Genomic DNA, 25,521 nt, shown 5'->3' with positions numbered 1-25,521 from the left:
ATTAATTTAGTCTGGTTGCTTATAATACAGATTTTTCCATTTTGACAAAAAAAAATATTACAGAATTTACATATTATTCAAAAACAGGAAATTTGACGAAAGAAAGGCCAAATACTTCTACATCTATCATCGAAGAAGAAAATAATATAAAAACTGAGAATACAACTGATCAATATTATGCCTGATATAAAAAAAATTGTAATTTAAGAACCTAAAATCATCAGAGTCATTAGGAGTTTTATTTATTTAAATTTTTATGTTTATTAAATAAATGATATTTCTTTTTTAACATTTTTTATTTTTATTTTTACTATTATGAATTACCCAACCTAAAAAATAAGCCAAGTGTTCCGCCAAAGTTTTCGGATTTGCTAAGTGTTCCGTCGCTGAAAAAGTTTGGGAAACCCTGATCTAGTGTAATAGGAATAAATTTTAATAAACATAGAAAAAATAACCATATCATTTTACAAAAAAAAAATTTACAAAACATTTTACGTATATCTGAAATTGTTTATTTCAATATTATAAATAAGTTTATAAACATGCTAATTATACAAAGATAGTTCAAACAAGTTCTTAGAAAACAATGGAAAAACACATTATTATGGGTTGATTCATTTTTATTCATAACATAATCTCCTTTTAGCTTCGATACAATTCGCACAACGTTTTTCCAACGTTTTCAAGCCATCCAAAAAGTGACATTCCGGAAGCCCCTCAAAATAGGCGTATGTTTCGGCGATGACTACTCGTTCGACGTGAATCGTTTTCCGACGAACTATTTCTTCATGTTTATAAACAGGAAAAAGTCGCTCAATCAAATAAAACTGATTTTAGAAAAAAATATAACGCACTTTGAAAAGTTTTAATCATTCACCGGTGAAATTATAAATCTACTGGTGAAAATGTATTCCGATATATTTTCACTGAAATGATTTTTTTACATTATCTTTAAAAATTCCAGATAATTAACAATTGGAGCTTGTAAAACTCTTCATTATTTAAATTTACTGTCCCAATTATACCAATGGTGTCCCAGATAACTGAAGCAAATTGTTATTAATTACCTTATTTAGTTTCTGTTCCTTGGGATTTGGGCTGAAAAACCAGTTTTTCAGATAAACCAGTGGTCCAATTAAGCGAAATCGACTGTAACACATTACCGCGTAAGAGGAAATTATTAGTTTTATTTTCACCCGAATAAATAATTTATTCGAGTATAACAGGTTGTATGATAATTAGTCTAATATGTTTTCAACCGTATATGGTGACTATTTTTTATTTTTTCATTATCGATCGATCAGCGTCGCACATTTTTTTCTTTGTTTTATCGATCTACACCGTAAGATAAATTTACTATTTTGTTTTCTTCTCTTTTTCAGATCATTAGCTGTCGGCTGCGAATCGGGCTACAGACTCTTCGCCCTCGGTCCCGACGATGGGATCGAGGAGATCTACGCTAAGGATGGCGGAGAGGATACCTATCTGGTGGAGCGGCTGTTCAGCAGTTCGCTGGTTGGTGTGGTCACACTCAGCGCTCCCAGGTAAGCAAATAGCGAACGAGTTCTCGCTGGTTGTGCGAAACGTTCCGCAATGTTAGCACTGCTCGGTTGCCCAAGAGCGATTGCTCAAAGCTCTTCCAAGGACCCGCCGTTTTCCGAAATCTGCCCGCTCGGTGGCACTGTTCCAAGCGTCACAACGCCGAGCCAAAGAAGAGCTCCTGGCAGGAGAGTCTAAAACTCTAAACGAAAGTCCGCCGGATGCAAGGTCGCCGCTGTTGCTGCAGATTTCGCGGCATAGTCATCGCAAACAATCGGTCACATCGACGATGTCGCAATCGTAGCCGAACCGGCTAGAACCAGTGTGACTATGAATCTGCTCGTTTTCGTTTCTGGGTCATCGGGTTGTGCTGAGACTACTGTGGACGGCTAGAGCCTCGGGAGAAAGTTTCTACGATTGCTTGTCTGCGAAATCGATGCGATGTTTAGGAGGACATAGGAGAATCTGCGCAGTGTGCATTGAATTACCCAGAATTGGCGCAGATAACTCTAAAAAAACAAACTGCAATATATATTTAACAATGAGTTAAGATTCAAAGACTGCGTGTGACCATTAAAGAAACGTCTATAGGGCCCTATATAAATTTTAAATGTTCCCATTGTTTGAATTCAAGGCTTTGTTGGCATTCACAAGTGCAGATTTTGATTGTGCACAAGGTCTGTTGAATAGCTTTGTTCAGGGACGTCATTTTAGTTTTGTTCTAGAGGAGAGCAAAAGTTGGACAGTTGGTGTTTTTTTTAATATTTCGTTTACATCAGGGTGTTTTTTGGCCAAATTCCCCTCCCCTTCCAAATGTTATCTAGCGTTCATATTAATACATTTTATATTTTATTTATTTTTTCTCTTCGCAGAAGTCAAAAATTCACGTCAAAAGTGATAAAATCGTGCCGTCGCAGTAGCAACGATAGGTTATCTAGTGTTCATATTAAGAATTTTTATAAAAATATTAACACTAACAATAAGTGTGAATCTAAATTGAATTTTGAGCAATAGGAGACCGCAAAAAACAATTATCCCTTCTCAGAAGTCAAAAATTCGTGCCTTCGCAGTGGGAACACTCGGTAATCTAGAGTTCATATTACGATTCTTATAATAATATTACAAATTAAATAAGGAACATATAAACAGAGTTTTGTCCAAAAGGAGAGCGCAAAAAACAATTATCACTTCCCAGAAGTTAAAAATTCCCGTCAAAAGCAATAAAATCGTGCCGGAGCCGTTGCAGTGGGATCGCTCGGTAACAAGCAAGTGCAGACTAACTATGGAGCAATATGTAAGACGCGACATCTGTCTATACTTCTTCTTTCGCTTATTTTCTCCTGAGAGTTGGGTTGGTTTAGTTTGTATTTTGGACTTGACCTAATGAAATTTCTAAAACTATAATTTTTTTTAGAAATGTAGGGTTTGGTTAATTCCTGTAGGTTAGGTCTGGGTTTGAACAGCAAATATTCGTTTCGCAACTCAAATTTAGTTTCATAGAGATTTTAGAGCAGCATATAATTTCACTACTGCCTATTAGCTAAATTATATATTAGGGGTACCCAAAAGAAAATATGTTTTTATATTTAATATCTTTGACGGTCAGTTGTGACTTATTTGTCATTCGGGTCGCATCTCTTTTTTTCGGTATTGTTTGGATTAACATCTAGAGAGTACATTACGAACATAACAATAAAAAGAAACACCCCAAGATTCAATGAAAGATTTCGTTCTGAGTAAGGTGTTTTTACGCACTTGTATGCTGTGCGAATTTCACTCAAAAAATTACTGGCGCATCAATAGAAAAAAATGGTTTAAAAGATTTAAATCTGGAATTTTTTGTTTGAAGGATAAGCATAGAAACGGGACACAAAAAAAATCATCGATGATGACCGCGTAGCTGCAGAAATTGCAGCTAATACAAAGATGTCGATTGAAAAGAAAACAGATAAGACAGGATATTCATGTTTAAAATATATCGGGTAGTCGTGTGGGGTTCCACACGCATTAAGCGACGAGAACAATGCGACGCGCTTGCCTCATACTGCAAAAATCACGCGAAAAAAAAAATTAATTCACCGATGGAAAACTGTTGCTCACCCTCTATATTCTCCCGATATAGCACCTTCAAATTACCGTTTATTTAATTATCTACACCATAATTTAGATGGTAAAAAGTATTAGTACAGTTAACATATTCCTTCCAAAAAATTATATTTTCACTGGTAAAAATATTTGTATATCGACCGGTGAAAATGTATTCCGATCTGATTTCACTAAAATAACATATTTAAAAAAATATTTTCGGGATAGATGCGAGACTGTTTTTTTTAGGGTTAACCCGAGAATTTCTGGTTTATAATCAAGGATGTTTTTAGCTTTTTCTGGGGAGGGGGAGAGCAAAAGTTGGTCAGTAAGTGGTTGTTTTTTTAATCTATTGATTTTATTAAAATACTGCGTTTTTTCTTTTCAAATTCAAAGGGGGACAAATGCCTCCACCTGTCCTCCCCAAATGATGTCTCTGGCTTTGTTTACATTTTCAAACAGTCCATTGGTTATGATTGGCGTTGGACATTTTTTAGTGACAGCTGCTCTTGGGCTATCTGTAGATGATTTTTGATCGAGTAATGTTATCATAGCTTTATATGAGACATGCAGATGTTTGGCATTTAATGCGTGTCAAGCAGATGTGAGCCTACAAAACTAGATTAGCAACACCCTATTGACTTACTATCATATATTTGGAATAGTGCGTCTATAAAAAAAGCAATAACAAACCAGGCAGGTAATATATAAAGGCGCGTCGCTCATTCGAGGTCACCAACGTCTATCAGGGCCTCGTTTTCGTTTTTTGTCCATGTTGTTGTTATGGTTGTTGCGAAAGCGATAGTAAGCAGAATACGCATGTTGGGTAACGAACGATTTTTTTGCCAACACGTTTCTATCGCTCTGCCTGTTCATACGCCATTGTAATTAATCAGTGAGCACATGCTTTGTCGTTATTTGATTGTTAACAAGAGATACAGTAATCGGCACATACACCTCCCGAGCCATGAATAATAACAATAGAAGTGCATTAGCGATAATTTCTTAAACACAAAAAGCAATGGACCTTATCTTATCTGAGCTTATGGCGTATTTGTTTTATAAAAGACTGCTAAAGTCTATGTGGAATACCCTTTTTTAGTTGATAATACTAAGCTTTGATAGTAGCAGCATTTAAAATATGTTAGAATTTGCCAATTACTTACGTCTTTGTCCGAAGACAACAGCGGAACCATGAGAATGTTTTATTCAACAGTTTAGTGTGGTTCGTGGACTGTTTTCTATTCGGTGTTAAAGAAAAACCTGCATAATTTATAGCTTGAATCCTGCAGCTCGCCGTAAATCAATAGTCTGACTTCTGCTATAATGGACTAGCAGCTCGTCCATACAAATTTTAACAACGATGGATTAGGGTTTTTCTAAATATTATATTTAGAACATATGACCCAATGTCCGCTCATTTCGGTCTGTTTTCGTCGCATATTTTCTACCAGCGTCAAATAACTTGGCAAGCGACGCTGTCCTTGATCTCAGCGTTGCATAATTCTCCGGCTCCGAATCTGTACAGATTTTCTTTCTATCCGAGATGCACTTTTCGGGCGTTGTTCTCCACCCGTCTTCATATCCTAGGTCAGCATCGCATCGATCCACCACTGCGCTTACTACGAATACCGTTCGTTAGTTGTATCCTATCCAACCGGTACAATTTTCAAGGACGGCCGACGGAGAAACGGCCTGTAATATTGTTGCAGTAGTGGTCTCGTGTGAGTAACCTCGGATTATTGCCCAACGGCAATCCGTAAAGTTTGCTTTCAGCAGGTTAACTGGCTTGGAAAAATCGGTAGAGATACACATGAGCATGTTCCTTGAAGAGAACAAGATTATTCTAATGACTGAAAAGCGTATCATATTTTGGTTAAATATATATATATATATATATATATATATATATATATATATATATATATATATATATATATATATATTTTGGAGCTCCCGTCAAAAATATCAGCTCCTTTCTCCAAAATCACTAAGCATCTAATATATGATTTTTTTAAATATATTTTTTGGTTAAAATAATCATTTAGTATGCTCTGTTCAGAAATCGCAGTCAATAGGCAGCATTTAACTAAATTATTTTGATGATAATGATTTAAGGATATCATTAAAAATATCAATTCAAAACTGCCGCTGAAATACAAACAGAATTGCAATCTACTTCGATCAGTGAAAAGACGTTTGGTTGAAGCTGGATTTAAAGCGCGAAACCCAGTAAAAAAAACATTATTTACTGAGAAAATGAAAAAGCTCATCGCCATTGGACCGTCAAAGATTGGAGAAGAGTGGCTTTCTCCGACGAATCCAAATTTAATCTGTTTGGAACAGATGGTAAGCGACTGTGCGCCGTAGAAAAAGCACAAGATTGCATCCCTTATGCATTAATCGATTTATCAAGCACTCACACTATGTGATGATCTGGGGGTACGTGACAGCTAATGGATTAGGCTCTGTAAATTTCGTCCAAAGCACCATGATTACAAATATATATAAATGAATTGTATAAAACGATTTTATTCCAACCCTTGAAGAACTTTCCCAACATACCGCTGAACCCATTTTGCAAGACGATTCTGCGCCATGCCATCGAGCTCGTTCTGTGAGTCTACTTTCACAAAATTAATCCTCTATCTATAGATTACACAATTCAAAGAGTCAGAATCACATCATTAACATGGCCAGGAAACAGACCCGATCTGAACCCAATTGAAAATTTATAGCCAATCATAAAACAACAATTAAGAAAAAATTTAGCCGAGCTAAAAAAACATATCATGGAAGTGTGGGAAAAGGAGATCGATCTTAAAAAATTGAAAATCTGTATTTATCGAAGCCAGGCAAAATGCAAGAATTTATTAAAAATAAAGGTGAAATTACGTCAAAATTTGTTTAGATGTTATAAAAGTGTTCTATTTACAAGCTTCTAATTTTTAAATGTCCTCGATATTGCTTTCTATGAATAGAAGCAAAAAAAGATCGCGCGCACGTGTTGAGTTGGAGGCTCGCCATTATGCGCTTGCTGGGACGACGAAAAAATACACCTTTCCCAGAATTGACGCAATTATACATTACTAATTTTACAATACCCGTATTTTTTTAACAGTATTAACAATTAAAATTATCTATTATAAATTCAAAAACGTTTAAAAAATACGTGAAATAAAGATCTTTTGATATGCAGTTCGGTTTGTGTCCGTCATTAGGCTTTTTTCATTTCCTTTTTTCTTGGTTGTTGGTATAACGCCGATGAGGAACAAACTTCGTTCTTATATAGTCACAAATAAGTTAGTTTTATAAACTTTTACCAAATCCTTGCGACAAATTTTGCTGCAACAGTTACGGGTGGTTCTGGCAGATTTTTTGTAAAAGTTCTTATGCCACATTTATTTTTGATTAAAAGATAAGTATGATAATAAATTGAAAAGTTTTAAAACAGTATCGCCGTTTTTTGGTTTTTCATTATTCCTCCACATTTTTACTCCCGCAAGCTTTCTAAAAATATGATCATGGCAAAAAAAAGTTACAAGCATTCCCTCTAGGTCTAGATCTAGAAGTACCAGTTGAGATGAAATAATTATCTTTAAAGCGTTTTCATGATACGCATAATTAAGATTGAGTCACTCTTGTTTGTATCGAAATTAATATGATAATTGATCAAAAATTCGCGACGGAGAAAGTCTTATCAGCTTATCACAGATCTGCGCAAAATCAATTTGTCGATAACCTTGGCTATCTTAAATTAAATTAATTGGATGTCTGACCTTTTTAACCCTAAAGTTTTACGCATTTATATCGCTGCGGTAGATGACTGGTAAAAAGCTGTGCTAATTAATGCCTTTGGTTTAAAAACAAGATTTTTTCGTATTACATTTGGCTCGCGCTTGATCAACTTGATCGTAAATAGTTGCAAATTTGAAAACAATACAGCATCTATTTACACAAGATACAGTCGAATTGTTCATTATCTATGTATTGTGCACCAGAACCGATGTAAATAAGACCACAGATTATATACTCACGACTTCCTACGTACCACTTGTGTGTGAAGTATAAAATGCTACTCGTGATGGAAAGTGCAGAATCAATGATGATTGATCGGAGTGCGCTGCCCTGCTTTTTAAGTTTGCGAGTACCAAGATTACCTTGAATATGACTTATGACGTTAATCGTGCTAAAGAGCAATCGGTAGAGTACAACGCCCACAATACTGTTTTGATGGCCTACTAAACACTCCTACTATTTGGAGTTGATTCATTGCGATATATTGTTGCTGTATTTTATTTTATAAGAAAAAAATTTTCCAGTCTGTATTTTTCAGCAGACACTGCTATGTATTGTGTGGCACATATCTTCAGCTTGTGATATTTGAGGTGATGGTGAAAAGTACATATATTTGTCTAATATTATGAAACGATTCCGGGCCTCATGACAAAAATGGTATTTTATATATTTTTAACATCATAATATAATTTATTGAATAAATAATAATAGGTACGAGATAATCATTTCTATGCTGCAAATAAATATAAAAATTAGCCACTGTTGCGTTACATTTTCTGAAATCATATTTTATGTGAAATATTTTAATTAGGCATTAAAAATATCTACTCATAATATTTATCTGATAATTAGTCGTGTTTTCTTTGCGCCTTTTCTAGTCCTGGTCCAAGGCAATAAAATCGTGCCAACGCGGTGAAAACGCTCAATTATCAAGCGTTTATATTAAGACTTTATAGCAATATTAGGAGTGAGAGTCGAATAAAGCACATCTAAACCGAATTTTGACCAATAGGAGAGTGCAAAAAATAATTATCACTTCTCAGAAGTCAAAAATCCACGTCAAAAGCAATAAAATTATTGTTAGCGCCGTCTGGCGTTCGCACTACGACTTTCATAATAATATTACAAATTTAATGAGGAACATATAAATCGAATTTTGACCAATAAGAGAGCGCAAAAATCAATTATCACTTCTCAGAAGTCAAAAATCCACGTCAAAAGCAATAAAATCGTGTCGGCTCCGTCGCTCGTTACCGAGCGTTCCCACTGCGAAGGCGACGGCGTCGACACGATTTTATTGCTTTTGACGTGAATTTTTGCCTTCTGAGAAGTGATAATTGTTTTTGCACTCTCCTATTGACCAAAATTCGGTTTGAATATACTTTGATCTCCCCTCTTATATTAAAAGTCTATAGTAATATCGATAAGGATAGCTACCATATTTTTAAAACATAGTGTAATATCAAAGACTGAAAAATAATATAAATAAAAGTTGATTAATTACAAAGCATCAGCTTCCATGTTATTGGTAGGACTATCATTATAGTTATACAACTACAATTGCAAAAACGAGGACTATTATAACTACATGAACTTCCTTCTTATTTAAGTGGCCCTTGATTGCAACATACTGCTGACATAGGTTAGCCAATTATCTTCGCTGGACAAATCTGATCATGAAAGGTCTACTAAACACTCCTTATGTTGAAGTCGATTCATTGCGATATCCAAGATGTTGTGGATGAGCTTACATTGCATGCTTGCATGTATCTGTTTGAGCAATCCGATTTGTACGTAGTCATTGAAATCGCTGGCTAACTACGGAGTTGATTGGCCGATTATAGCAAGCTAGCTGCCCTCGGCGTGAAGCAGCGTTCACATGCATCGCTTTAGTATATCATGGACCGAACAAAACTTTTCCACAAAGGAATAATCTCCACGATGTTCTCAGCCGTTGCTCCGGATTCTTCCAGATGTGGAACGCGTTCCTCTTTTCAAGAGGCGATCCTTAATCTTCTCGCAGCATAGAATCGACGTGTATCAGTCAAGGTCGTCGATACGCGGTTTCTTTGTTCAGTTCTCCATTCTGGTGATCGTGGCCGACGGTGGTGCCTTTTTCGTCCAAGGTTCAGCGCTCTGCAACTCGCAGCACAATCGGTCGAGACCTTGGATCTTTTGTGTGTGCACCTTATGATATCGTTATTACAATAAAACATAGATATGCGTCTAGTCCGTGCGGCCTTTCGCCTCGATCGACCGGTTGACATTTGTCTTTTTTTATGTTTCAGGAAGCTGAAAGTGTGCCACTTCAATAGGGGGACCGAGATTTGTAATTACAGCTATAGCAACACGATTTTAGCTGTCAAATTGAATAGATCTGTAAGTTTATAATATTTATTGTATATTCATTAAAAACAATCTTAGAATGCAGGGTCGCCAACTTGAAATTAAAAAGGGGAGTATTTTATTATGCGCAAGTTGGCATTCCTTCATAATGTATTGATTTTAACTCACAAATTTAAAAATGAAAGTATTTGTATAACTGGTTTATATATTGTGAAGGGTCCGGATACTTTAGATGAAAATATAATAAAAAATAGTTTTTATTACATTAAAAAACATCGAATATATTAAAATAATTAGGGATTTAATTACTTCTAATGAAACACAACCAGTTATCAAGGTTATGTTTGTCAATAAATCGTGTTCTGTATTTGGGTATAATAAAATTCAATGAGAAAATAGTAATTCACACAAATATGATCAAATCCAAAGATAAGCTGTTATTTAATTACTAGGCGAAAAATTTAGGTCTGTTTGCAGTTTTTTTGCGCTCATATAATCGCGCTATGCGCTCGCAAATTCACGATACGGAATCACAACTTCGTTAAAAAGGTAACGGATTTGACACATTATATGCGGGTCGCAGTAGTCGCAGTCCATATCGTCTCAGGCTGGTAACTCCGTTCCCACTGCGATGGCGCCGACACGATTTTATTGCTGGAGTTTTGACTTCTGAGAAGTGCATTGTTTTTCGCCCTACCTATTGACCAAATTTCGATTTGAATATGCTTTGATCAGCCCTCTTACATAAGAAGTCCATAGTAATATCGGTAAGGATAGCTATCCTATTTTTAAAACATTGTGTACTATCCAAGTGCAGACTAACTATAGAGCAATATGTGAGACGCGACGTCTGTCTGTACTTTTCCGCTTATTTTTCCCTGAGAGTTGAGTTAGCTTAGTTTGTATTACTTATAGAACTTTCATTAGGTCAAGTTGGGTTTGGTTAATTCCTGTAGTTTGGGTTTGAACAGCAAATATACATCTCACAACTGTCAAATTTAGTTTCATAGATATTTTAGAGCAGCATATTAGTGCCTTAGTCAAGTTGTATTTTCGCTAGTAGGAATATATTACTACTGGTGAAAATGTATTTGGATTTCAATAGTGATAACATACATTCACTGTAACATTTATACATCGCATGTGAATAAATAATGATATATTATTACGTAAGGTAAAGTTTAAATCATATAATTTTACTAGCATCTACCAGATAAATTATATTTTCACCGGTGGAAATGTATTCCGATATGATTACACTTAAGTTTTAGTTTCGTGATAGATTCGATGCTGTTTCGAGTGTGTCAGGAGGACAAGGATATTTAATTTTGATTATTGTAACATTTCTACAAATTAAACACATAATATAGTATTTTATGTGCATAATGCGTATGTGTATATGCAAGCTTGCAATAGCAGCTGCTCGATAATTGCACACTCATTGAGAAGCGCCATCATCTTTTAACAGTTGAAATGAAATACTTGTTGATCCCTGAACTAACCAAGTATTAAAATAGTTCGTCACGTGCTGCTTTTAAAGTTATATTTAAAAAATCTCCCATTAATATTTAAATGTAAATAATTAGAATGTTGACTTTAATAGTTGCATACGATTTATGGCAACATCGTGTTTTTTTATCGATGCCAACACAATGACTTTAGCGAATGTGACCGATTGCTTTTCCTTGAGGACGGTCATGGGCGCGAATGCCAAGAAAACTATGTATGCTTTGTGTATGTGTACGAACGTTCGTTCGTCAATTTTATTGCCATTATTACAACAATAAACACCACATTGCACTCCGTTCGTTCGTGTTCGAAATCGCATAATTTGCATTGTAATACAATAAATTGCGAACGGACAGCAAAATGAAAATCGATAGCGGAAACGACTCCATGTCGCATTTTACTGCTCGTCTCGCGAAGCGCTTAGACCAAAATTCGCGAATCAAGGACGAAAATATGAAACATTCAAATTGTTTTTTTTTTAAAGTCGGTCCTAATCGATTCGCCGCTCGACCTTGAGTGTTCGCCACTCTGACGATTCAAATCGGCTGCACATGGACGGTAAATCGACCGTTATGTGCATTTTTTAATTGAAAAAATTGCCTCGGCATTGTTTGCTATCGACAGATCGCCTCCGCGTCCGCAAGTGGCGCTGTCGTAAGCCGCGTGACGTCACGCCCGCGTCGCAAATCCCATCAGCTGATCGAGTTCCGTCTCGCTCTCGCCCGTATCGCCCGTCCCGCTCGCGCTACATTTTGTTTTGGTCTCGGTAGCCATGGGCGTTTGCTCGAATGCAAACTATTGGAAGCGACGCAATGTTATTATTTTGTCAATAATGCTGTCGTGCGCTATAATTATTCATATCTGCGCTTGAAAATTCTAATCGCGATAATATTGTTCGAAAATGAATTATTATCAATAATAAAATTAAAAGAAAATAACAATCGACTCTAGAACAATTCAATGTCGCATCCGAAACGATATAGTTCACAACAATAGAAATGCGAATTAATTTATTATGGCGAAATTATCGTTTAAATGTGAGCGTTCGCGAACAAAGACATTTGAAATTGAATCGCGACGCCAACGCCATCTGTCGCGCTGATTTCGTAATTATGCGGAACGAGAGTGACTCGATTATAGAATGTTGCCATGTTTTAAAAATATATCAATAATTAATAAAGATTTTTATTATAATTAGTAAATATTTAGATGTGATTTCCTGATGCGTTACATGCAATAAACAACTTTAATTAACCATTTCGTTGCCACAAGTATTAAATATGTTTTTTTATATAAAAAATTATAATCAATAAATTAGTAAAATAAACATGGGCGTCGTCTTACTTTTACTATTTTTTATAGATTTTGTAGAGCTGCCATAACATAAAAATAAAAGTATTAATTAATTTAACCAACACGATAGATCAGTTGTGTAAGTCGATGAACCCTAGTGTTTTTCTATTTGCATCGTGTCTAGGAGATTACAATTAGTGATTATAATATTATTATAATTCTGATTGATCATCACATATTTGGTTTTCTTCGTTTTTTCTTATCTCATGGATGAATGTCGCGCTTAGTAATTAAAAATAAAATCGAGCTAGGCCGTGTATAGTGATATTTATTGAGTGTAAACTGTAATATTCATTTATAATTATTAAAAATAGACTTTGTCTAACTACTTAGTAGTTGTTGATTGTGTTAACACCGTTGTAACGCTAGTTAGGTAGTGCCTGTTTTGTTACAAGGAAAAATTTACAATTAATTGCTATATCACATATGTATGTATAAAACGAGATATTCTTTTTTTAACCATTTAAACGCCAGCGACAATCACTTGTTATTTCTCTTGTTGAGTTGAGCCGTTAAATTATGAAAGAATACAGACAGACCAGCTGGGATAGCTAATTCTTTCACATATTGCTATATATTTGTGCACCTGCTGGCCCCTTTTTTAATGATAGGGATGGCTGGCGAAGTGAAAACAAAAGCAGGTATTCCATACACGATTTTCTTTATAATTGTAAATTTTTATCTCCATTCAGACATATTTTCCCCCAAATAGTTCATGGAATATCCGTTTAATATTAGCAATAAGTAAGTCTCAATAATTACATTTAAATAATAAAAAAAACGTATTTAAAAATTATTTTTTTAATAAAAAAATTGTCATTGGAAAATAATGCAGTGATATTTTTTATCACCTGTTTTTTTTTACATATAACTTGATTTATCTTTTTTTTAATATAACCTTTTTTTTGTTGTAACAACTAAATATTATTACTTTTTATTATCTTACATCATTGAGAGTACACAAAAAAAAATATATAAACTTCAAAATTATTTATAAATGGTTATGGTAATGTTTTCTTCTAAAAGTTTGACTACCGCTGATATATACATATGTAGTAACAGGTTATTTTTATGAAGGAAATCCCCGTAGAATGAATGTACTGTAATAAGTTGTGTTAAAACTTTATATCACTCTTAAATATTTCATAAATATTGAAGATAAGATTTTCTTTAATATTTGATTTTAATTTTTTCAGAGATTAATAGTGTGCCTGGAGGAAAGCTTATACATCCATAATATCCGGGACATGAAAGTGTTGCACACAATAAGAGATACACCACCAAATCCGCTAGGGCTGTGTTCATTATCTGCTTCTACGGAAGACTGTTACCTGGCCTATCCAGGTTCAAATTCGATCGGAGAAGTGCAAATATTCGACGCGCATCATTTGGTACGTCTCTTTTTCATTTGACACCTCAATTTTGCAATATACCATTTAAATAATCAATTCAAACTGTTTCAGCACGCCAAAACTATGATCGCCGCACATGACTCTCCGCTGGCCGCGTTAGCCTTCAACCATAACGGGAGTCGCGTGGCGACCGCTAGCGAAAAGGGCACCGTGATCCGCGTGTTTAACGTGGCCGACGGATCTCGCCTGTACGAGTTCAGACGCGGAGTCAAACGCTGCGTGTCCATCAGCAGCTTAGCCTTTTCGATGTGCTCCACGTACGTGTGTTGCAGCTCCAACACCGAGACGGTGCACGTTTTCAAGCTCGTCGAACCCACCAAGGAGATGTACGTTTGAACTTGTTTTTGATTAAGAGAAGTGCTTTGTGTTCTATCTATTATTTTTCTAGGCCCAGACAATCGTCGGAAGACAGCAGTTGGATGGGTTATTTGAGCAAAGCGGTGTCTGCTGGCGCAAATTATTTGCCAGCTCAGGTGACTGACGTGTTCAGTCAAGGACGAGCGTTTGCCAGTGTTCACTTACCGGTGGCAGGCGTCAGGAACGTCTGCGCTATTACTACGTAAGTTGTTATCAAATTTATATCTGGTTGCGTCTTTAGTGTAATTCTAACCATTATCTTCAAATTAATAAAACTGCAAGGCAATATTCCATAAGAATTCGTATAGTGATTTTTAAAAAGCCAAAGTTTGTTATGGGTTTAATGGTGAAAAAATTGCCTCGACCAAATAACTTAATTAAGTCTCAGACAGTTTGTAATCTATGGAGGCTGATTGTCGAAAGATTATTCCACTTCTTTAGGAGTTCTTCAAATTTCCAATTGTTTAAATGCATTCGACCTGTTGACTCTTTCTCTCTACATAGTGCTTTTGATTCTGTCGAGATAAGTTTCCGTTAACCGTCTAGTGTTGAGTAGTGAGTTAATTTATACACATTTGTTAATTTGTTAGTATACGCCTGGGAGTTAGTTAGTTTACTATAATTATTTCTGCTGTTATTTATTTATTATTATTTTATATTGCATTTATAGTAAATTATAGAAAAAAATCAATGTTCTCGACATTTTATTGCTTTGATTTATTTTACTACTTTTTTGTATCAGTATGTTTTAATAAATTTTTTTTTATTTATTATTCGGCTTATGCGGATTTTTTCATATCAATTCAGGGGCTCTCAATATTTTTTATTAAATTATTATAAAAATATATTCATTTATCTCCTACTCTTTAATTTAATGGTACTATTTTTTATAGAAATTATTTACATTAACCCTTTGAACGCGGAATGCGACTAAAGTCGCCCAATTGATTTTTTATCTCTACGCAAAAATCAGTAAAAAAATGCTTTTCAAGAAAAAACTTTTTTTTGTGAATAAACATAAAATATCATTTTAAATGAATAAAAATTAAAAAATCAGAACATTTAAACACAGTATCAAGTTAAAATTTGCATTTTTCAAAAAAAAAAAACAATAAAATATTATTTTTGATTAACGCGTTCAAAGGGTTAAATCAATTTTAAATATAATATTTTTTTATTTCTTCAGTTATGTATGTAAATATGTAACTATCTGGTGTAATTGGTTGATATAAAAATATGTAAAATAAATTAACAAAATTTTATAATAGAAAGTGTTAAAATAATTTATTAAAACAATAATATAATACAAAAAAGTATGGGGAAATTAACTCACTCTCAGGTGTATGTATATTAATAAAAATTAACAATTGTATCGTTTAGCTTACTACTCAACGGGTTAATTTAAATAAAAATATTTATTATGCAGTGCGGAGAACCTTGATATTTGATCGAACTTGACGTCCTTTTTTTTGGTTTTGGCTCTTTAGGGCACTGCCATTGTTACAATGGCATTGTAACAATTACACCTTTGTTTTGACGTGATAATCATTCGTTCAAGCACTTCTGGGCCATTTACGACTTCATTCAAAAATTGATCAGTAATTTTTTATGACGCTATATTTGTTAAAAATGCTTGGTATGAATCAAGTAACTCGGCTAATAGCGATTCAGTGATGTATACACAATATCCTATTTTTTTTAAATTTCATCAGTGATGTGCTAGGCCGCTTTTTTTTTTAAAGTATGTACGAAAGAGTGATGCAATACCTTTGAATCGGACATTTCAGTGCAAAAAAAATCGCATGCTCCTGTGATGTACATTCAGTGTACATGTAAAAATGTATAAAAAAATAGTAATTTATAATGCGCATATTATTAACATCGGGTGTCACTAAAAATATATAGATTTATAGCAGGGGTAGCCAACGCGTCGACTACGTAACTATTCCTAGTCGCCCGCTAGAAAGAAAATAAAATAACATATTGTTTTATTTATAAACTATTTTTATGTTTGTGTGAAGTAATCATTAATTTCTATTATTAAAATAACTTGATATTTTCGAAAATAAAAATAGTGTTACAGTATTTGGATTGTTCAAATATAAAAAGTCGTAAAAAATACTGTTTGATACAAATCACAAAACCCATCAATTTGACGGGTTCCGTAAATCTAGTGTCAAGAATTTTACTCCAATATTTTAATTATTTTTTTTATTAGGTTTTGCTAATATTAAATATTTACATCGATTTGCTGTTGTTTTGTTTTCATCGCGGATATTTTTCTGACCATACTACTGCTATATCCAACATCTCCATTAATAATATAAAATGTAATTGCTGCTGAATTTATTCGTCATTTTATCGCCTGTATTGACCGCACCTTCAGTTTTTTGTTGCTTCAGCTTGGCTTATTTTCGTGTCATGCAGATAAACTGCCTTATTTTGCTGTGGCAGTGTCTTGATGAACTTATCTCGGAAGTGAGCATTCTTCAACTAAAATTAAAATAAACAACCTAATTGATGACATGTGTGATTGCATATTTTTTCGGTTTATCATCAATTAGTTCTGGATTTTGATTTATAATATTACTTTCCAACGTCTTTATTTTAAATTTGGCAGCACCATTATCATATTCATCTTCACGTTTTGTATTCCAGCCATTCTTTTTCTTTTAAAATTATAAGGGTTTTATAATACATAGCAAAAACGTAAATGATATAAAAAAAAAAACAGTCTAAAACATTTGCACACAGACGTCACTCTCAAGCATTGTAAAAATCACACTGAAAATTGATGCTTGATATTTTGACAGAATGTTTATTTTTGTCACATTCATATGTTGTAATAATCCAATTTTAATATCTAAAATATATTTTTTTATAGAAATATTCATATAAGATAACATGTAAATACCTAATAATTGCAGTTTTATTATTTAAGTCATATCTTCGACGTTTAATATTGAGTCATCCTGTGAACAATGAATAACTCTTTCTATATCCCTCTGATCAATGTATCATCACCGGTAACTAGGGATTCCAATCCCGGGATCCCGAACGATTTTCAATACCCGATGAGTCCCGGGATTATAAAACATAATCCCGAATTTTTCGGATTGGTTGATTTATCAAGCACAATCGAATTATTATTGACAACATTATATTTCGTGTACAAACTTGCGCGAGTTGCACGTGTCATCTGTGAATCTTTGAGACTGTGAGTCTGAACGTGCTTTTTCAGCAGCAGGCTGCTTAAGAACCAAAATCAGATCAAGGCTAAATGATAAAACACTTGATGCTTTGATGTTACTTCGTGAGTTTTATTCAAAATAATGTTTTCAATTAATTCTGTATGAATGTACATACCTATGTGCATACATTGTCAAAAGTTCATTTTTTTCTTCTCAAATAAATATATAAGACCTTCCCTTTTTTATTTTTATTATATTATTTTCTATTTTAAGTCCAAGACTAAAATTATACGTACTTTATACATTGTACGTTATAAAAAACAGATGTAAAAATATATTGTATTATTCATTTTAAATTATTTTTATCGATAAAATAGCATGAAAATTATCCCGGGACTGGTCCCGGGATCGACTAATTGCAATACCGAAATCCCGGGATCAAAATTTTGGCCCGGGATTGGAATCCCTACCGGTAACAATTGCATTAAATGTTTTTTTTTAAGAAAATGTCCATACCTCTTTAATTGACGCCGATGAGTATAAATCTAATTCTACCATCACAGCAGAATTTTGCACATTTTATTCATTGCCTTGATGATCTAAACCATAATTTTTACGTTTCAGCCTTTCTAAACAACTGCGGCTGCTGGTGGCGTCGGCCGAGGGCTTTCTATATATATACGCGTTAGACTCCATAGAAGGCGGTGACTGTCCGCTGGTGAAGCAGCATCGCATTTGCGGCAAACAGACGACCGCGAGCCCGCCGACGCAGACACTGCCTGCGACCGGCAAGGGTAAGCACTATTTGGACAGCTTCCGGTAATTGTAAAATAATCAAAAAAAACAACAAGGTAAATATGAAAAAAACTACGTTAATGTTATACCACCTTTTATACGATTCATATTTATCTTACAACTGTGAACAAATTTTTGTATTTTGCTATAAAGTACGGTTTACAGGTAATAGATTTATTACTTTAGGAATGTGTGAAGTCTGCTTCATCACATTACACATTCCTGTGTTTAATTGGTTTATTTTTCAGTTGCTTCTTTTGATATGTATAATTGTTTCTATGGCAGTGTTTACGCGTTGAATTATAGACACTTTTTTGCTTATATATTATCCGGTATTATGAATATGTGCATAAAATTCAACGAGTAAGTATTGCGTATGGAATATTCGTTTTAAAGGTGGGGGTCTTTTTTTTCGTTTTTATTTATTATTTGCCCAAATCAAAAATAAAGTGGCATTCGTGCACGCAATCAGCGTTCTGAAATATATGCGCTGTTTTGCAACATCGTTTTGCCATACATTCGTATTTATATTTATAATTTATTATTAACCATTCAATTTAATTTCTCCCTTTGAGTATATTTTTTTTTTGTATATATTTATTTATATGAACATTTTAATACATATGCTCCTTGTCATCCTTTTCCTGTGTAGGCAACATCCCAAAAGTACACATCTAAATATATTCAATAATGCTGACAGGACATATTATTATTTTATTTGCTTATTTACTCTAATTTGTGAACAAATTTCATAGTCACAAACGATAGGATTATTATAGGAAATGATGTGTTGAGCTGATGGTGGATTCCCGTTTTTTGTTTTTCTTTTTTTTAATGACTTAAACGCGTCGTTTTGTAGCAAACTTTTTTGTGTTTCAAGGAGGCAACACTTACGCTGGGGCGCTGCGAGGTCGTGACCCCAATCATATGTCAGGTACTGGTCAGTATTTTGAAAAAGAAACTCCATACAAACCCTCCTCACTCTCAGTTCATTTTAATTTACTTGTCATTATTATGTTTTGATAACAATTTTTTTTAATTATTTTTTCCTGTATATCAATATACATATTATACATACATATAATTGGCTTTTTATATATATTATTATGTATATATATATATATAACAGCTTAGGTTTTTTGTATTACACAGACAGACTGAAACCACTTTTAATGCTTATTTATATGTGTTTTTAATTGTACACAAAGACACTATCATATTAACTCCCAAATCATGTTTTATTAATACTATTTTTTTTATGAAGGACCAATCCTTATTTTATTTTTTTCTATATCCTTTTTACACATTTTTATTTAACATCCTACAGCCCCCACTAACAAATTATATTGTATTATTATATTCTGTATATATATTTATATTTTATATGTTAAAAAGGCAAACGAATTTTGTGAAAAACGTACTTTGATTACGTGTTTCAACAAAATATGTATTTTTATTTAATATATGAATTTGTAGTTAGTATATTATTTTTTTATAGGAGTGCTTTGAAGAAAATTTGTATGGCAAATTTTGCGAAATGGCGATTCTTCAAATTTACTAACACTTTTAATTTTATTTTGATAATACTGTAAATAAAATAATTTGAGTTTGTAAAAAAAAAATTAAGGATAAAGTCATTTAAAGTTTGATAATCTGTTTGATGCTCGGATTTGTTATAAGGAACACATTCCACTTCGAAAATCAGTGTTTCACGTCTTTTATAACATAATCGGCAGCAATCTCGAAATGGATTTTTAATTTTGAATCAGCCTCAGGCCAAATATTCTCTCATGAAAGATACTTTATATGAAGAGTTTGGTTATTAATTTTTCATGTACCCCAGCGCGTCAAAAGAGTTTTGCACACTCGCCTATGACAGTAGTCATCCATCTTCTTAATACGCTGTCATTGTCTGTTCATTGGCAGCTATTAGGAGCTGTTCCGTTACATATCGTTTAATTGTATTTTATGTTCATTGGAGTACCCTGTTAGGTCATGAGGGTTTTGCTTTAATAAATAAATTAATAAACTCACATTCTTTGCAGTAAATAAATCCAGTTGTTCACTTATAGATTTGCTTTTAATTTTTAAGCTATAAATTTCATTTCTTAATCGGTTTTGATTATCTTCATTAACTATTTTTGTATGTATGTTTTTATAGAATTTTAGGTGCAATTTTTCTGCGTAATTTGAGTTCAATCTATTAACATTTCCTTCAAAGCATTCTTATTTTATTTATCAACTAATGTATTTGTTATGTATTTTGTGTTATTTTATTAATTTACTATGACTTGTTATTTTGGCTTTGGTGCTGATCGTGCAGATTCTGAAAAGTTCCATGAAATGTCTACTGCCGTCGAATCTCCGCCGCCGGCCGGCTTCAATTTTGGCGACGACAAAGAATTTCCGCCCGTCACCACGGCATGAAGCCGACGGATCTTCCAACTTCATATCGGTGCATAATCAGAGGGACGGCGCGACGAATCGCTAGGCTGTTAATTTTTTTTTTATATATGATACTTTTATTTTTCTGCAATTCATTTAATAAATTTTATGAAAAAAAAACACATGTTTAGGCGTAACAATATGTATGTTAGGATTTTAATATAATGTGAATGTTTTTAATTTATTATATCATTGTATCATCTCAATTCATTTTGTATATCTTGTTATTATATATATATATATATATATATTATAGAATAATTTTTTTCTTGACATGTGTTTGCGGGAGAATTATTTATGTATTATTTGTATATATACATAATAATTATACTGTAATTATAAAATAACAACCGCAAAAAAAGTTAAATAAAGACTTATGAAAAACTATTATAAAAAAATGTAAATATAACATTAGAGTTAAATATTTTTATTAGCTATAGTTCTATATCCTCGTCCATTGAAAAAAAAAACATATAGCGTTCTTATAAATTTTAAGAATCATATCCGTGATGTTTATAGTTGAAATTGTGGCACACCCAAAGATTAATTTTTGTCTTATAAAGTGCTTCCGGTAGTTTTCGCTTTATATTTTATTTTCGGATGCGCTCTCCATCGATACGAAGACTGACCTCGAATCGGACGACATTAGCGTTATTATTTCAATTAAATTCAAACTTAGGCGAGTAGGTTGTAATAAAAAAATATGAGTTTTGTATAGCAAGTTGTCGCAATTAGGCTTTTGTTATTAAATCAAGCCAAGTATATACATAAATTGTAAATAGTGATATTTTCGCACGGTAAATCGCCAAAGATGTTGAACCTCTGTTGATATTGTCGCGTTCCTTGCGAAATAGCCTTAAGATAATGACGATTTGTTGCGCTTGGATTCCGTTAACGATTTAGACAAATTCTAAGTTTGCGAAGATCTTTTGTAGTGTTAATAATCAAAGATCTTCATATTCTGGAATGATTAAGAACGACTGAAGTCACTGTTTTGTTCTAATCAAAAGCAATAGTTTATCTCCAATTCGGACCAAAAGAGTGTATATGTTTTATATGTATAAAATTCAAATGTTTGAAAATATATTTTGTATCACCTTTAAGAAAATTGTTAACTCAATCCAAAGCTTTCTCTCTCTCTCATATTGTAAATAATGTACAACTGTATCGTTTCTAAATAGACAATCTCCCATATGAATGCCAACAATGTGCGGATTCTTCTTATTTATTATTATTGTAAAGATGGTGCAATAATTTTGCGCAATAGGAGATCACCTGCTCGCCGCAGATTTATGTAGTGTCCGATGATTTACGGGTGATCTTCTGTTTCTAGCCGAACGTCACTGAGAGCATTGTTTTTAATTAATAAAAAAAATGACACGAAATGTATGTAAAAGACGAATGACATGACCTTATTTACTACATCTACGATCATGTGTTTGAAAAAAAATGTTAAAATAAATCAATAAAACAACATAAAAACATCTTTGCATAGTTTCATTTAAATTGTCTTGAAATCCAAGAAATGATGTTTCAGTTTTTAACACAAAGACGGTGATCATACATGAATTGCACTTTTATAAGCTTCGTTCCGTACATAAACCGTGAAATAAGTCAACACTTCAAATCGTACACAATCGACTAGTAGAAAGCGACAATCGAACAAATATGCATATCAAACAAAAACACGAGAATCATTGTTATATTTGGAACACAAGAATTTCTGAATAAATAAGGGCAATCCAGACTTTCGGAATCACCGTAGCAAAGCAAATAAATTTATATTTTCGCTAGTATAAATGTAATTTAAAATATATTGATTTACATTTTTTCTATTAAGTATCAGTAAAATTGTATTGTTCATGAACGGAACCACCGCAACTTTTTATTTAGTTAACGTTTTAACGTCAATTTTAAAATACGGTTTTTTAATGATCGTTTTTTACATTCACAATGGTAAAATCAGTAATCGTCAAACTGCGTAGATTGCATATCAATAAAATAAAAAAAAATTATGTTTAAAATTACCAAATATGAATATTTAAAAAAAAAAAACGATACAGTTTATGATGAAATATATTTAAAAAAAAACAAATACCATACTGACTTCTACAATAATTTCTTTATTTTTAACACATAACGGTCGATTCACGCGGCGATATTCGCACGACTTCAACTTTGATACTATTGACAGCGTAAAAATTTCGATACACGTTACATGTTTTGATTCCAGTTTCTCATGCATCATATCAATAACAATGATGAACAAAGTAATAAAAATCCAGGTCATTTGAGTGGGAGGGAGAAGTGAAGGCATCTGCCCCCCTTCCCCTTGAATTTGGTCAGAAAAATGCATGTCATTTAATTGAATACATACTATGAATCTTAATGAAGTAGAAATATTAGAAAAAACTGAAAGGACGTTCCTGATTCTAAATCAGAAATTCTAGGGTTATCCCTCAAATAAAATCTATCCGGAAAATAATATCATTTCAGTGAAGACATATCGGAATAAATTTTCCGGTAGATATATATTTACCAGTGAAAATATAATTTATTTAGCAGTTGCTAGTAAAATTATATGATTTCAACTTTTTCATATGTAGTAATATATACATTTATATACTTATCATTATTTATTTATGTATAAATGTTACAGTGAAGTCTAAATATATTTTCACCAGTAGATATATATTTCTACTAGCGAAAATATAATTTAACTGATGAAATTATATGCTGCACTAAGCGAACACATATTTTAAACCAAATATATATGCTTTTTATATGCTGTTCTAAACCAAACCTAACCTAATGAAAGTTCTAATACTAATTATAGTTTTAGAACTTTCATTTCATCCAAAATACAAACTAACCCAACTTATCTCTCAGATGAAATAAGCAGAAGAAGAAGTAGACAGATGTCGAATCTTGCATATTGCTCCATAGTTTGACTGCACTTCGATATTACACTGTTTTAAAAATATGATAGCTATCCTTACTGATATTACTGTGGACTTCTAATATTAGAGTTTTAAGTATATTCAAACCAAATTTTGGTCAATAGGAGAGTGCAAAAAACAATTATCACTTCTCAGAAGTCAAAAATTCACATCAAAAGCAATAAAATCGTGTCGGCGCCGTCACAGTGGGAACGCTTGTTTCGGAGCGTTCCAACTGTGATGGAGACGGTTCACTCGTGAAAATGGGGATATGTTATAGTCTCGGAATTAAAAGAAATGGTTAGCTTTACTATTAATTATGGCAATAGTTTGAACAAAAGGCAATCCTAGAATGAAAACTCCGTATTTCAGAAAAACTGAGTCCATACAAGACAAATATAAATTTAAAATTACATTAGTGTTAAAATATATAATACATATAAATAATATTAAAATAAGTTTTTATGAGTGTGCGTTTTACATCTGTTTGTTACCTTATGCAAATATCAAACAAAATGTGAAAGTTGCACGGTTGACCATAAAGTGTTAAAAATTATTTAAATACATTTTTATTTTCTTGAAACGCGATTCACAGTTTTATGAAAAACTGATTTAATTATTACGAATATATTATATGTAGGATATATTTATAGAAAAAATCTGTAAACACTGCCTTGAAACGATTTTTTTACCTGAGTTTTGAACCTCTGGAATTTTGGATATCGATTTTTTAGTTAGCAAATATTAGTAACATCTTTGGCTAAAGCATTAATTTTTTTAAAACTAGAGCACTAAATTTTAAACACACATTACGGTAAATACGCGGTTTAACTTGTGATTTTGTTATATGAAGTTGAAGTGACGAAAAGCACAAAATTGTGCACATGGTATTCAATGTGTTAAAATAAATTAAACCAATCCTAATGAAAGTCTAAAAACTGTAGTTTGTTTTATAACTTTCAATGGATTTGATTAATACGTTTAGGTTAGGTTTGGCTTTGAACAACAAATGGACGTTCGGTAACTAGCAAATTGAGTTTCTTCTTAACACTATGTTTACGCCACCCGTCATATTGACGGGTTTCCGATTTGATTTGTATCAAACAGTATTTTTTCTGGGTTTTTTTTACTCCTTTTTATATTTAAACAATGCAAATATATTAACACTATTTTTATTTTGGAAACATTTTATATTTGAAAATCTGGTCACTATATACATATTTTTAATGACACCTGTTAAATTGACAGGTTTATACCCGTAAACCTAGTGTTAACCATCACATTCGAGCAAAAAAGTACACGCGCTCCTATGATGTACACTCAGTGTACATGTTAAATTGTTTATAAATCGGAGATTTAATATTGAAAAAACTCAAAATAATCATTATAATGAAAGTCAGTGTCATAACAATTATTAAAATAGAAGTGCTGAAAAGTAAATGCTTTAATATTATTAGATATAATAAATAAAATTAACAAACAGAAATTTTATTTATAAAAATAATACTAAATACCTTCGTACGCAAACATCTGTGTAAAGTAAAAAGTATTCGACTGGCTTCACTTATGCGTTTGAAAAAATATTTACTTTCGTTACTTCCGATAATTATTTAATTCAATGGTGAAGGAACTATTGCTCACAAATCGGTCATATGAATATTACTCACACGATTTAAGGAAAGTTGTTTGATTTCAATACAAGTACATTGCTTACAAATTATTGAGACACATGATGGACTGACGAGTTTTGCA

The 25,521-nt window shown here is 32.8% G+C and overlaps 1 protein-coding gene across 5 annotated transcripts in view; it reads left to right on the top strand.

The window, feature by feature from the left end:
• Atg18a (Autophagy-related 18a) overlaps positions 1–21,328 on the top strand; it is a 28,317-nt gene extending 6,989 nt beyond the window's left edge. The window contains exons 2-9 of one of the 5 annotated variants that reach the window (XM_088202777.1): positions 1,383–1,544; positions 9,711–9,801; positions 13,827–14,021; positions 14,094–14,368; positions 14,431–14,601; positions 18,215–18,384; positions 19,266–19,319; positions 20,709–21,036. In XM_088202777.1, coding sequence (XP_088058903.1) covers positions 1,383–1,544; positions 9,711–9,801; positions 13,827–14,021; positions 14,094–14,368; positions 14,431–14,601; positions 18,215–18,384; positions 19,266–19,319; positions 20,709–20,812 — 1,222 coding nt within the window. In that variant the 3' untranslated portion in view covers positions 20,813–21,036. Of the gene's footprint in view, positions 1–1,382; positions 1,545–9,710; positions 9,802–13,826; positions 14,022–14,093; positions 14,369–14,430; positions 14,602–18,214; positions 18,385–19,265; positions 19,326–20,708 lie in introns of all 5 variants that reach the window. The other 4 variants (XM_088202776.1, XM_088202778.1, XM_088202780.1 and 1 more) reach the window with 4 other exon arrangements.
• Positions 21,329–25,521: the final 4,193 nt, after the last annotated feature.

Source organism: Plectrocnemia conspersa, unplaced genomic scaffold (assembly GCF_051122295.1).
Source record: "Plectrocnemia conspersa isolate PC_06_02 unplaced genomic scaffold, ASM5112229v1 ptg000013l, whole genome shotgun sequence".
Taxonomy (NCBI): Eukaryota; Metazoa; Arthropoda; class Insecta; order Trichoptera; family Polycentropodidae; genus Plectrocnemia; species Plectrocnemia conspersa.
Note: the sequence above shows the minus strand (reverse complement) of the source record. Positions and strands in the feature narration are given on the sequence as shown.